The 14,190-nt window shown below is 35.8% G+C and overlaps 1 protein-coding gene across 5 annotated transcripts in view; it reads left to right on the top strand.

Annotated features, from left to right (window-relative positions):
- PPFIA1 (PPFI scaffold protein A1) overlaps positions 1–14,190 on the top strand; it is a 50,154-nt gene that overhangs the window by 18,091 nt on the left and 17,873 nt on the right. For 2 of the 5 annotated variants that reach the window (XM_088525731.1, XM_088525728.1), the window contains exons 4-20: positions 76–240; positions 932–1,006; positions 1,324–1,425; positions 1,658–1,879; positions 2,628–2,774; positions 4,162–4,296; positions 4,893–4,958; positions 5,369–5,452; positions 6,049–6,180; positions 6,822–6,884; positions 7,920–7,999; positions 8,314–8,464; positions 9,131–9,354; positions 10,314–10,548; positions 12,230–12,259; positions 12,736–12,887; positions 13,274–13,446. In XM_088525731.1, coding sequence (XP_088381857.1) covers positions 76–240; positions 932–1,006; positions 1,324–1,425; positions 1,658–1,879; positions 2,628–2,774; positions 4,162–4,296; positions 4,893–4,958; positions 5,369–5,452; positions 6,049–6,180; positions 6,822–6,884; positions 7,920–7,999; positions 8,314–8,464; positions 9,131–9,354; positions 10,314–10,548; positions 12,230–12,259; positions 12,736–12,887; positions 13,274–13,446 — 2,236 coding nt within the window. The remainder of the gene's footprint in view (positions 1–75; positions 241–931; positions 1,007–1,323; positions 1,426–1,657; positions 1,880–2,627; positions 2,775–4,161; positions 4,297–4,892; positions 4,959–5,368; positions 5,453–6,048; positions 6,181–6,821; positions 6,885–7,919; positions 8,000–8,313; positions 8,465–9,130; positions 9,355–10,313; positions 10,549–12,229; positions 12,260–12,735; positions 12,888–13,273; positions 13,447–14,190) is intronic. The other 3 variants (XM_088525729.1, XM_088525730.1, XM_088525732.1) reach the window with 3 other exon arrangements.

Genomic DNA, 14,190 nt, shown 5'->3' with positions numbered 1-14,190 from the left:
ACTTGATGTCTTAGGAGGCAAGGTTATTCACAGTTATTCATAGCAGGAATAAACATTGTTCCTCTTTTGTTTCAGCTATTACTAGAACACTTGGAGTGTCTAGTCTCCAGGCACGAGCGATCCCTCAGAATGACTGTTGTTAAGAGACAAGCTCAGTCTCCAGCAGGAGTTTCTAGTGAAGTAGAAGTTCTCAAAGCACTAAAATCTTTATTTGAACACCATAAAGCTCTTGATGAAAAGGTAACGAAATATTCTACCTAACATCTTCTCATCTTATTTCCTTTGGCTTTTGTGTGGAGCAACAAGTTGTTAGTGCTAAGGCAGCAAATGTCAGCTTCTCTGAACTTTTTTCTGTATTAATATCACAGCTTGGATATAACTGCATCAGTAACTGCCCTTCAAAATTAATATGCTGTGAGGAAACAAGGTGTTGTAGTTTGTTCCAGTACTTCATCAGCTCTGCTGGTGTAAACCAAGCATGCTTCGTGTGCAGCATACCTGCTAGGACTATATCCACTCGCGTGTGGAATATCAGGAAACAATCTTTTCCAGGTGGAATGCAAGGAGCTTACACTGAGGCATACAGTAAACTTGGATTAAAAGAACTTTGACCTTTAGTTATTCCTGGTGTTGGCATAAGTCTATGCAATTAGTGCATTTTGCTGCCAACTCATAGTTTGGTTAGCAGCTTTTGTGACTATATAAAGTCTTGCAATTTATTTTAAGTAAATTTCTGTTACTTCAGGGATGGATGGGGGGAGATTTTTTTGTAGTGTCTGCTAAGTTGTTGTTAGCATTGTCTACAAACTGAGCAGTTTTCCAAGAGTAATAGAAATAAAGCCTCATTTATTATCTGAAAATGCAAAGTGAAGTGGCTATACGTAAAATTTTTCTTTTGATATAAATAAATGATTCAAAATAACTGTTTCAGGTAAGGGAGAGGTTACGAGTAGCACTTGAAAGATGTAGCTTATTGGAAGAAGAACTAGGTACTACGCATAAAGAGGTAAGTTCCTTTTTTAAAAGGTTTCAAGTATGCCTGGGCCAGGTGGTTAATCAATATTTGCACATGTATTCAGTCAAGTTCACTGCCTTGGACTTACGTATTTTTTAATTGATAGAGTTGATTTGAAGTTGTTCTGATTTGAAAGAACAGGAAAGGGGTGGAAGGGAAGAATTCCTGTGGCTTCAATACAAGAGGAGGGTGATGATATCATGGAGTAATTTTTTTTCAATAGCCTGTATCATGTTTTATTACTTTGCGCTTTCAGTGAAATTTGTTATATGCATACAATACACGTGTGTTAACTTTTTAAATTTTAGCTAATGATTCTGAAAGAGCAAAACAATCAGAAAAAAACACTACCGGATGGAATGCTAGATCTAAATCATGAACAAGAAAACACACCAACTACCAATGGGAAGGTATATTACTCTTTTTTTTTTTTTTTTTAAACTATATGAGTCTTAAGCATAAAACTTGAATATCTGATTTTGAGTGAAAATTTAATTAAGAAGTCTCTTATTGCAGTATAGACTGTATTTTACGGGGAAAAAATATCTTGGGGGAAGGCTTTATTCATGAATGTAACAGTGTTTTTTCTCAGACTTTAAATATAATATTTCAATTAAATAAATACAATTTTCTGTGTAACAGAGATCCTCGGATGGTTCATTATGCCACGATGAAAACCTTGCTAAAGTGATTGAACTCCAGGACATCATAGACAAGCAAAACAAAGAGCAGACACAAATGAAAGAACGTCTTACTGCTTTGTCTAGCAGAGTAGCAGAGTTGGAAGAAGATCTTGACACAGCTAGAAAAGACTTAATAAAATCTGAAGAAATGAATACAAAGTTACAGAGAGATGTACGAGAGGTGAGGAATAAACTTTTAAAATGTAGGCAGTCCTAAATAATTTTATAGAGCAATTTTATCAGTCAAATTGGTTCTTAGTTGCACATCGACATTTTAACTTTTGTTGTTGTTTGGAAGGTTTGTTTGGAAAAAAAAAAACTTTTTTAATGTGATAGTCTTCTTTTAAAATATTACAGTCGCAAAAATTCTGAAAGGAAAACTAATGATTAGCTAGGTTTATAGATTAGCTAGCTTCTCATGTGAGTATATCAAGGTAGAAATTTATCTTTATGGACTTCAGATATTCTTGAAAAAATGCTTGGTCTTGTCATAAGTGTTCAGTTCATTAATGAAATCTAAATTTTCTCTTAAAGATGTGCATGATTGAGGAATCTGCTTAATTTTAAGTGGTATGATTGGCAGCCCTGCTATCAATTGGTCACTCGTCTCCAAGGTCCTGTGTCTTGCTGTTTACTCCAGAAGAGAGTTTTATAATAATTTGAAAGACAGTTTAGTTAAGTACAGGAACTCTTTGGTCATACACATGAGTTGATGAGTGGCAGATCTGTGGCAAGCTTGGGGAGGGCAGTGGTTTGTGGTTTGTAGTGGTTTGTTTTTTAGCAGTGCATTTAAGAATTTTTAGAAGTCTTGCATACACTACAGCATACGTGCTTTTTTAAAAATCTATTTATTGATTTTTTTTTTTTTTTTACTAAATAATGATCTCAATCTCTGTTAGTGACTAAATTCTGTTCTGTGTCTTCCGTAGACCATGGCCCAGAAGGAAGACATGGAAGAGAGAATTACAACTCTTGAAAAACGCTACCTCGCTGCACAACGTGAAGCTACATCTGTGCATGACCTCAATGATAAACTTGAAAATGAAATTGCCACTAAAGATTCCATGCATCGACAGGTTGTAACTTAAAATAAAATATAGTCTTGAAATAAGCTACAAAATTACCTTCTTCTCCTTATAAAATTAAAGGAAATAATGTTTATACTATAGTAAGCAGTCTTGTTTTAGGAAGACACATCTGTAATGTGCTGTTGTTAGTGCTTGCCTTTTTTAGTAACTGGAGGGGCATGCATTGTAGGATTTCTTGCAGAGTTTTACCCTGAAAATGAATATGAGAGTTTCCTGGGAGAAGAAATGGTATTGCAAATTTTAGTGTACTTGATCACATTGCAGCAAGGCTGTTGTCCTTGTGAGATAAGCGTACTTATCAAATTCTTCTTCTTTTTAATCTAGATGATTAACCTTACAAATGGTTTTGTTCCTTTTGTATATCCACCCTCCCATACTGGCTCCCATACTGAATCTGTGCTGTTTGGTATGAAACTTATATGAGTTCCAGGCTTTGGGTTGTCTGGTTGTGCTTGCCCTTAATCTGTCCCACATATCTGTTCTCTGCATCAGTCAGGGTTTCTTCTGAACCTTAATGTGCTTTCAAGATATGTAGAAGTAGGTGGAGTTAGAACATAATTGTGAGAAGCTGGAAAGTGAAATGCCCCCCTGGCTTGTTGCTGGTGATCTGAGAAGGAAAAGGCTGGAGAGCAGAGCTGCCTAAGAGAGGAGGCTGGTTGAGATAATAATAAGGGGCTGAGCTGCAAGGAGTTGCTTGTGACCTGAGAAGCTTAGCAAGGAGCACTAGTGCTGGGTTGTCTTGTGCTTTACGCCTTTGGGGAAAGGTTGCTTTGGGTTTGTGTAGGAGTTTAAAGGTGATTTTTATAGCCTATAATACAAGTAACTTACCTTAAATGCGGGAAGAAAATTCTTACATGTGAGAGAGGAAATTTTCCAACTTTACAAACCAGGAATGGTTGTTTAGCTAATCATTTTCTAACTAGAGGGAAGCAGACAAACATTTAGTCAATGAGAAGACCCATTTAGTCATAATTTTAAAAAGTGTTGAAATGTTAACTTGAAAAAGAAAGATAAATAAATGTTGTGGTAATATGCAGTGTTATTTAAAATACAAAGGAGTTGATGCCTGGATGTAACTCACTCAGCATGACCTTGGTAATGAAAATTTACTTGCTCTATGTTGCTTCCCCTATCGCAATTATGTTTAGTCAATGATAGAGTTGCTTTAAGAATACACAAAGTTGTATGCAGTGAAAACTTGCAGAGAAAAAAATGTTTTCTCATGTGACAAATGGGAAAATTCCATATCTTCTGGTTATGAAACCAGTTTGGGGACACTTGTTTTTTATATGCCAGTAATATACGTCTTTACTTTCCCCTTTGAAAATTAATTACCATTTTAACACTAAATATTGCTGATCACAATCCTGTGTAGAGTGAAGATAAGAACAGACAACTGCAAGAACGGCTAGAACTGGCTGAGCAGAAGCTGCAGCAGACTTTGAGGAAAGCTGAAACTTTGCCAGAGGTAGAAGCTGAGCTGGCACAGAGAGTTGCAGCACTTTCAAAGGTGGGTTGCCTGGGATGCTCTGCTCAAACTTTTTTTGCCCCTGTTAACATACCCTTATAAAAAATCTGTGCTTACTATTGTTTTCATTATTGTCAGGTTTCTGTTTTTCAAAAGGTCACTTTAAAAAAAAAAAAAATCCTATTTTCTGTGCTTTCTGTTCATCTCTAGGAGTATAATGTAATGATTTATCCTTCTTATTAATTTCTGCTCTTCAGAATTAAAGCATGCTGTTTTCTTAACTCTGTGTCGTATTATGAAAATGTCTCTGAATTACTGCTGAGTTACTTTTTATTAAATTTCATTCAGTACTAGGCATAAAGAATTCTAAAACAGTAACTATTTTGAAGGGGGAAGTGATCATTTCTTCCTCTTTTAATCAAGTGAGGAATATGTGCATGTGGGAAGAGAGAAGTAGTGGTAATTATTAATTCTAAGATTTTCTGGAAGGCACTAATGCAATAATGAAGTCTGAAAAATAATATAGTAACCACAAAAAAAAAAAAAAAGCTTAAGTATGGCGTATTTTTCTTTTGTTGTTTAAGTTGTAGTTTCATTTATTTCCCTGTTATCTTTCCTGTCCTGTACTGGCTCTGTAGTCTGACCTTTTGTCTTCTGGGATCTCTGCTGCTAAAGTATTGGAGCTTACCGCCAAGCTTAGGAAGGTAGAGCTTGTACATTAGTCCTTGTTTCTGCTTGCTGCTTTTTGCTTTTCATTATTACTAATGAAGGGGGATAGTGTCTAAGACGGTGAAGAAAAGCTAGAAATTCATTTAGTTTTGAATTTGCATTTTTTTGAATCTGCTATGGGCTTAAATGAATATTTGCTGTTGCAAACTCATAAGCAAATAATAGTTGTTTCAGAGTACAGAGAGAGTTTTGTTACTTAATGTGAATTATCAGTAGGTACTTTCAATTACAGAAAGGCATTTATTTTGCACTGTGTGTTACCACAAATGGCAGTTTGTGCAAAGCATGTTAGATATCTCCTGGTATGTCAACTTTTCTTTATGCTTTTGAAACCTGTAGGAAAAAACAAACAAACAAACTTCTAGTTTTGCTTTCAAATTGACAGGCTGAAGAGAGACATGGCAATATAGAAGAACGGCTCAGACAGATGGAAGCCCAGCTAGAAGAAAAGAATCAAGAACTGCAAAGGGTACTATATGTATTTTTGTCAAAAAACAAAACTGAAAGAAATGTTGGGATCTCCTTCCTGGCTGCACACCAATCAGCAGAGCTTCTGTCTCTAACACAAAGCCAGAGTTTAGGCTGAGTGATAGTTGGGAGACTGCGTCATAGCCAACCTTAAATATCAAGAATAATCTCTGAATCTGTAACCAAAGTTCCAAATAAAAATGGAAATACTAGGCATTTGGAAAGGAAATACTAGGCATCCGTTTTCCATTTGGAGGATAAGCTGACTGAGTTTACTGACCATGGAAATATTGGTTCATAGGTTATAGTAGTGGAATTGATTTTGAGATGTGCTTGGTCATGAAGCATAAACTTAAGCTTTGAAGCTTCTGATTTTGGAATTCTTCAGTTATTAAAGTCTGAAGAGTCTCTTATACTTTCATGAGTCTACAAGGGAGTATGTGCAATGTTTCTTATGGCCAAAATGGCTTCTCTAAAGAAAATAAATTCAGATTGATTCTTTTTTTTTTTTTTTCCCCACAACCTGGAAATCACTTTATAGACTTGTTAAAGGCTATTTCAGCAGCCTTTTGATAAAACTTTCCTTATATATCTTAGGCTAGACAGAGGGAGAAGATGAATGAAGAGCATAATAAACGCTTGTCAGAAACTGTTGATAAGCTTCTTTCTGAATCCAATGAAAGGCTTCAGCTTCATCTCAAGGAAAGGATGGCTGCCTTGGAAGATAAGGTAACTCTAAGACACATTCCAGCATAGTCATTAATTAGATGTTCAGCATTCCATTGTATTTTTTGTATTTTTGCAATGCCTGTATATGATGGTAAATAAATATATTCGCTCTTGAATATTAAAAAGAAAAAAATCTGGAGAAAAATACATTAAAGCTGTATTAACAAACAGTTTCTGTAAAAGGAAATTTCTAATGTGAATTTTGAGAAATTCTTAAAATTCCCTTTTTTTTGAAGTTATTTCTGGGCATAGTTCTTCAGTGTCGAGAAGACATTTTTTTTAAAAAAAACTTAATCCTCTCTTGTTTCATTGGTGTAAACTGTATAAGTGGGCTCATCCAGTGTAAGACAAGTCTGAAATCAGAGCTAGAACTTCGACCTTTTCAGTAAGGCTGTTTTTTTTTTTTTGCCCTTTTGTTTTGTTGTTGTTGTTGTTGTTGTTTTCCAATTTTGGAACTAGATCACTGTGGATTTTTTTCTTCCAGAAGTTTAGAAGTTTAATTTGCTTTTAGCATTTTGTTGACTTTGAGTTGATTTTTCGTGGTTCAAAAAATACTTAATTTATTGCATAGCAGAAAACACTTTGAACAAAGAGATTGCAGTTGTAAATACATTTAATTTGTGATTATATTTTTGTTTTAGAATTCTCTTATTCGAGAAATTGAAAATTCAAAAAAACAAATAGAAGAGCTTCAACATGAAAAGGTATAATGTGCTTTATTTTTACTTTTATTCACAAACTTAGCTACCACACTTCTGAATACATGAAGTGACTGGATATATTGGTAACTTAACAAAGCTTGACATTTCTGTATGAATTTTTATACTGTTGCATATATAACCCTGACCTGTAAAAAGAAGAATATTTTGAGTGGCAGGTCTGTGAGTGTCATGAAATACTTGTGATTTTAAAATTTCAAGCTTTTAAGAAATGTGTGTGGGGAGGGTCTTGGCTGGTCTTTACAGTAGAGGCTGTCTGGCAGTTTCCTTGCCTTGGTCCTGATCAGATCATGAATGATAGCTGTGAGGTCTTTCATTTCTTGGCAATAAAATTTTAGATCACAGCATTTGTTCTGAAATAATGCTTCCTATTACTTACTAAATCACTGCAGTTCCTCACATCCTCCTAGTAAGTGGATAGGACAAACTGTAGAGGCTGTGCTTCTGTAATGAAAATGAAGAACTCAGAGTATATGGCAGGATGTGTTTTGAATTTTTGTATGTGTAGCCAAGCAGTTTTCACCCAAGTCACAAATATTCAGTCAGCCATTTTTCTTATTCTTTCATTGAAGTTGTTTGTTTTTTTTATGAATTGTTGTTTTTATAAATCATTGAATTGTTTTGTGGTTATATTCCAAGTATCATAACGTCCAAATTAAAAATAGATGCTTTTAGGACCTGTTGTGCCCAAAGCTTGAAAAGTCTGTGTGTTTTTTTTTTTTTTTTTTTAATTATGTATACAGACTTATCTGTAGTAAGTAACGAGATTTTTTTCAGTAGTTCTCTTTTTAAAGAATACATCATTATCTACATTTGTAGTGTAGAGAGAGAACAGATTAATCCTTAGATGCATTTCCATGATGATGCTGGAGCAAATATAATTTTTAGGTTTTGTATTGTTGAGTGATAGTATTTAAAATCAGTTAGCTCCATTTTTCAGAAATGAGATTAAAGGACTAAGTAATTCAAAATATTTGACACTTATTTTTTAAAAGCCTATTTTTATCTGTTTTTTTACAGGATCAGCTTATTTTAAACATTGAAACATTAAGGGCTGAAAATGACCAAGTGAGACTCAGAGCCACATCGCTGCATCATAGGTACCAGTACTTAACAGCAATACGTTTTTTTCTAATTGCTTCAACGTCATTTTGCTAGATGTAATTGTTTCTCTGTTAAGCATATTTTTACTAGCTGTAGCCGTAAGCCACAGTAATTATAAAGCACATGAACTAGCTCTTACAGTGCTAAAAAAAGAAAAAAGGAAGGAGGAAGGAAAAAAAAAAAAAAGGAATGGATAGGACAATAGGAATAGTTTGGATAGGGTTTTTTGTTTGTTTGTTTCTTGGTGTTTGCTTTTTTTTCCTTCCCTTTCCCCCCATACCTAAGAATAAAGTGTTTCTTCATATTTTAGCCGACCACATTTGGGTAGTGTACCTGATTTCAGATACCCAATGACATCTTCATCTGTGGCTGACAGTCATGCAGACTCCTATGGCACCTCATCTGTGTTAAGGCGTCCCCAGAAGGGGCGTTTGGCAGCTCTCAGAGATGAGCCATCAAAGGTAATAGAACAGTAAAACAAAATAACAACGTGGATTAACCAATTCTGTTGTAAGAAGAGTTTGTGGAATACAAGTACGCAGCAACAAAACTGCTAGATATTTCTTTAGACTTGCTTATGTCCTGTTTCACTAAATGCGTAGTCATTTTGATTGTCATCAAGTAATTGCAAAGTTGCAATTTTGAGGTCCTGCTTGTTTTAAGTATGAAAGGCCAGTAAAATATAATCTGAAATGGTCCAATTCTTATGTGTACGCTTTCAGATTTGAACTTGCATTTACTAATCTAACATGTTATTGCTTGCAAGCAATTTCAGAGTCTCTTTCAGGACATGTAAGTTCACGTTATATAAAGTCGATTCCAAAATTTTCGTTGGATTTGTTAGCAAAATTCTGCAGTAACTTAGAGTGTATAAGGCCAAGATATGTGATGTTGTTATTTATTCATTGGTTTTGTCCATTTTTAAAATTTCACTTAACTATATTATGTAAAGTTTTCTGCATTATGGCTTTTGTTTTTACTTTTCTCTAAATATTGCCATCTTGGTGGATACATTCAGCATGTAAGTGGGCTGTTAAAAAAATTTAACATTTTGGAAAACAGTAATAATGCCTTTTATTTTTTTCCCAAGTTGAGCTTGGATTTTGTTTTCCATCCTCTTTTGGCAGGTTCAGACTCTAAATGAGCAAGACTGGGAGCGAGCCCAGCAAGCAAGTGTGTTGGCAAATGTCGCACAAGCATTTGAAAGTGATGTTGATGTATCTGATGGTGAGGATGATAGGGAGACTATATTCAGTTCAGTTGATCTGCTGTCACCAAGTGGTCAGGCTGATGCTCAGACTTTGGCTCTGATGCTTCAGGAGCAGTTGGATGCAATCAACAAAGAGATTAGGTATGTTTGTTCTGCTCTTACCATTCTTTGTGACACGGGAAATCCCAAAATTTCTCCCACATTTTTTGTGGTTACAAGCAAATTTCTTTATCCATTCAGTTTCCTTGGGTGGGAGGCAGGAGTAGAAATTCATAGTGTCTTGACAGCTTGTAAGGTGCTTTTAAATGTAAACAGTGGGGAAAAAAAGAAAGTTATATATGAGGTATTAGTGGTGGATCCAGCTGTTACATGAGAGTGTAAGTTACTGGAATACACTTGATTGGCATGTGCTAAGTAGTAGCGTCTTGTGACTGGCTACACTGCTGATCATATCGGGGGTAACTGTCCCTGCTTTTTATAATGTGCTGCCCAGGTTTCTTGAAACAAAGTATCTTCTGTCTCATAGATTCTGAAGAACTCGGGTAATTGGAATACTTCTGGAAAGACTTCAGTTTCTTTCTTTCTGGGACTGACATAGAAGCTTTTATTTAATGGAAAGTGTTTGCCATATGCCCAGATTTTTGTAGAAACCTATTTTAACTAGTGATCCACAAAGCATCTTCCAAACGAGCCTTACAGAATCCTTGTGAAGGTGACACTGTTACGTTTTAGGGAAAACAGATGTGTGGAAGTACACACATTATGTCAGTAGCTTATCAGTTGCAAGTCTAGCCTTCTTTGTCTCTTGTCCAGGTATTTTTAGTCAAACTTAATATGTTCCTATACCTAAAAATAACAAAATAGCCTTGGGTACCTAAACTCCCTTCCCTAACTAGTTACCATATGCCTAAATATACTTTTCAGGTTCTTTATTTAAGAAAATACCTTGTGTTTTCATCTCTTTAAAAGATTCAGTCCCATTCGGGGAAGTGGTGACAGTAGTTGTTTTCACTATTGCTTGGATTTGTTTGTTTTTTATGCCTGGATCAGCCCTCCTCCTGTGAGCATGACTGTTATGTTCCTTTGGAATTTTCTTTCAGACTCATACAAGAAGAAAAGGAAAATACAGAACAGCGGGCAGAGGAGATCGAAAGCAGAGTAGGTAGTGGAAGCTTGGACACGCACGGTCGTTTTCGGTCGATGAGCTCCATTCCTCCTCCGTACGCAGCTGGGTCCCTTGCAGGCTCTTCCCCTCCTGGCAGTGGCCGCTCCACGCCGAGGCGGATCCCACACAGTCCAGCTCGGGAAGTGGACAGACTAGGTATCATGACACTGGTATGTATCCGTTCATTTGGATTCTTCAGAAGATGGTGCTCTTTTTCTTACGAAAAGGGGGGATTTAAATCGATATTTTTCTCCTTCTTTCCCTTCCTAGTCGGTTGTATTTTTAGTCTCTTCAAGTTTCTCTACTATTCCCTTTCACTTTCTCTAAAAAGTATAAGCTGTAGTCATAATCATGTATCAGGCAGGTATACCACGTGGTCAGCACCCTGTGCCTTGGTATTTTTTCTGTTGTTCTGGTCTCTCTTCGAGTTCCTCTTCCTAGAAGACATGATGCTTTTTTCCCAAGCCCCTGGCACAGCAGCCAGTTGTTCCCTCTGTTTTAAACATCAGTCAAACATCTTTGCAGAGACTCTATTTTTAGCAGTCTTCCACTGAATATTCAGCTAGAGTGATTTGCATACCATACTGTTTTAGTCTTGAAGATAGGTGTATTTTTTTAATCACAGTTGTTTTTAATAGAAATGAATGCTACCATCTTGGAACCTGCTGAGGTAGAAGGAGTATCTGTTAGAGTCGGTATTTGACTGAGGCATAGCTCAGGCAAGCAGTTCAGTGAGCAGAGATGGATCCATTCTCCAACATTCATAAAACTGCTCAGAAAAGTTAATACTTCTACAAAATATTTCATATTTTTAAATATACTTGTAAAAAGATACAAATTTCTGGCTATTTTTGTTTTCACTCAAGTCTTAAACCTAACAGTTTCTCCTGTCTGAAATACTTTTTGCCAAAGAGCATGTTAGATACAGGTATTTGCCAGCACTTTCTGGGAAAAGCTGCTCTAATGTAGCTCTGTATACCTGTTTTATCTACAGACTGGTATATTCATTTAAAAACCATACTTACAGTTTTACATGTAACTCCATGCTTACCGCACTCTATTGACTTGGATTACTGCACTTGGATCATGCTGATAACTATATCAGTTGGTAGACAAGAAATGTACTGTGAAATACTGTCTGGGCTCGTTTTGGTCTCGTAGAGTCTTTAAAAGCAAATATTTCTATCTATTTTGCAAACTTTCCAAAATGAATATGTAAGTGTACTGAAAGGTCTATTTTTCCTTCTTTTTAATCACAAGAGGGAATCATTTGACTTTTCCTCTGTTAAAGAAATGGATTATACTAGGTCTAGTCATATATCCAAGGTCAAGCACAATAGAAAAGTATTACTGTATGGAAGTGAACTATGGCTGGCACTCCTGTTTTTGAGTTACTACAGGATTACTGCTTTTTAAGCTGCGTAGCAAAAGTGGCTAGGGTTTCAGAAGTGGCTCTAATGCAGACAACATAGTAAACTCGCCTGCAGTGACTGCTGCATATGTTACATAGTTCAAGAAGGGTTTTTCACACCAAATCAGAAATCTTCTGACTTTGCGTGGAAGTGAGGTGTTGCTTTTCCATACTTCACTAATTTTCATGCTCAGGATAATGCATATATTTTTGCACATATATTTGTATATCTGGATACATATGTTTTTCCCCTCCTTCAGGGATACATTTAAATATTTTGTCATTTGAAGAGTACTCTGTACTGTGCATCTTTCCTGTGCTATAGCTGTTACTGTTAGTGTCCTGAATATATGTTGTCTGTGCTAGTGGCTTGAATTTGTGCTACAGTTTACAATAAATACAGCTCTTATAAATTTCTTTTTTTTGCATGCATCTATCAGCCTAGTGATTTAAGGAAACACCGTAGAAAGGTAAAAAATCTTCAGCTTATTTACTGGTGTGCCTCTTCTCTTCCTTCCTACCTGGTAACTCGTAAGTGGAAAACAGGAAAATTAGAGAAAGTGCACGGTAACCCTGTAGAAGAGCAAGATTATATGCTGTTTGATATTAAGAATATAAAACATTTGATCTTTAACAAAAGAGACTAGAGCTGGTGAAATTACTTTAGTTCTTTGCCCTGTGTATGGCTAAACTGCTGCTTGCTCATTTTATTAGCCAAGGCTGAAATTTAGTGGTTTTTCAGTAGTGGTAACAGGAAACTTAGAATTCAAGGGTAAAATATGCAACTCTAGAATGATAAGGAAAAGAATAAGGGAAAGAACAAGCCTTTAACACTGAAATGATAGATTTTTTTTTTTCCTTTTAATCTCTTGTGTAGCACTGATACTAGATTCACATCGTATAACATTTCAACTGAATTCTAAAGTTTTCATTCATTTTCCATTAGTCTCCATCTTCTAGAGAAGAGGTACGAGATGATAAAACTACAATAAAATGTGAGACATCGCCACCTTCCTCGCCACGATCTTTGCGTTTGGACAGAGTCCAAAAAGGCGCTTTGCATACAGTAAGCCATGAAGATATCAGGGACATAAGAAAGTAAGTAGCTGCAAAGAGTCATCCTACCAGTAACTTAATTGGCTTTTCAGAATATCAGAATTTAATTCGCATTACTTTTTTTTTTTTTTTAAGTGATCTTCAGGTCCTCGTTGTAGTACATATTCTGTTCCTTTTTATTATATGATTTATTACATTATTTATTACATGATTTAGTTTCCAGTGTTTATGCTTTGTGATAACGTATTTTATTAGATTCCTTTCTTTCTGTGATATTCATTAAAAACGAAAATAGGTATCATTAGTGAGTTAGAGTTTTTATTAGCTTGCACCAAAAAAAAAATTGTCTTTTGCTGCGGTACTGTGCACGTGCTTCTTTATGACTCTTTTTTTTTTTTTTTTTTTTTTTTTTTTTTTTTTTTGTAAAGTTCAACAGGCTCGCAAGATGGACAAACAAGTAATCCTAGTAGCAGCAATAGTAGCCAAGATTCCCTTCATAAGGCCCCCAAAAAGAAGGGGATCAAATCCTCTATTGGCCGCTTGTTTGGCAAGAAAGAAAAGGGACGACCTGGACAAACCAGCAAAGACACATTAGGACAAGGTTGGTATCAGCATATTAGAAAGTGATCTTTTGGATGTATGTCTCTGTATGTGTGTTTATGACTGATTATTTTTGTTTCTGATGTACAGCATTTTTCCAAACTTGTGACAGTGAATTTTCTGGTAGGTCTTCTGTGATTATAGCATGCAAGTTCAGCTTGCCATATATATATATATGTATTTTTTTTTCATTTTGTCGTTTACTAGATCTTTCTTAATGCCCTCATCAAGAAGACAAAGTTGGATTGTGTTGATCTTATTGCCATGCCTGGCAAGTGTACAAAGCACTTTGCCACTGGAATGTCAAAGCTGAGATGACTCAGTAAACAGGCACATTAGTCCCCCAGGAAGATGACTGAGTGCCAAATTGGATTTCCTGCATATCAGTACTTAGTAGTTCACTCATCTCCAGTGCTCATAATTGAGATACATTTTGTTTTGGGTTTCATTACATTGAGCAGTTAAGGTAATGGAGACTGAAAGCCATACTTTACTTCTAGAGCTCAGTCAGGAAGAGAAAGCCGAGTCCTCTGTGTTGCTTTCCTTCCTAGCCTGGTATTGCAGGAGATCATTCCTGCCCACCTTTATGCTCACAAATGACCTGGGGCCTTTCAGTAGATGCTGAATAACAACAAGTCTTGCATAAGCATGTGACTCTTGCCCAACAGTTAGCAATATGAGAACTTACTTTAAAATGCGATATAACAGAGTTGAAAGTTTTGTAATGTTTGCCACAGCATAATGG

Source organism: Tinamus guttatus, unplaced genomic scaffold, assembly GCF_059628265.1.
Source record: "Tinamus guttatus ecotype Peru unplaced genomic scaffold, ASM5962826v1 Tinamus_guttatus_pri_ptg000240l, whole genome shotgun sequence".
In the NCBI taxonomy this organism is placed as follows: Eukaryota; Metazoa; Chordata; class Aves; order Tinamiformes; family Tinamidae; genus Tinamus; species Tinamus guttatus.
Note: the sequence above shows the minus strand (reverse complement) of the source record. Positions and strands in the feature narration are given on the sequence as shown.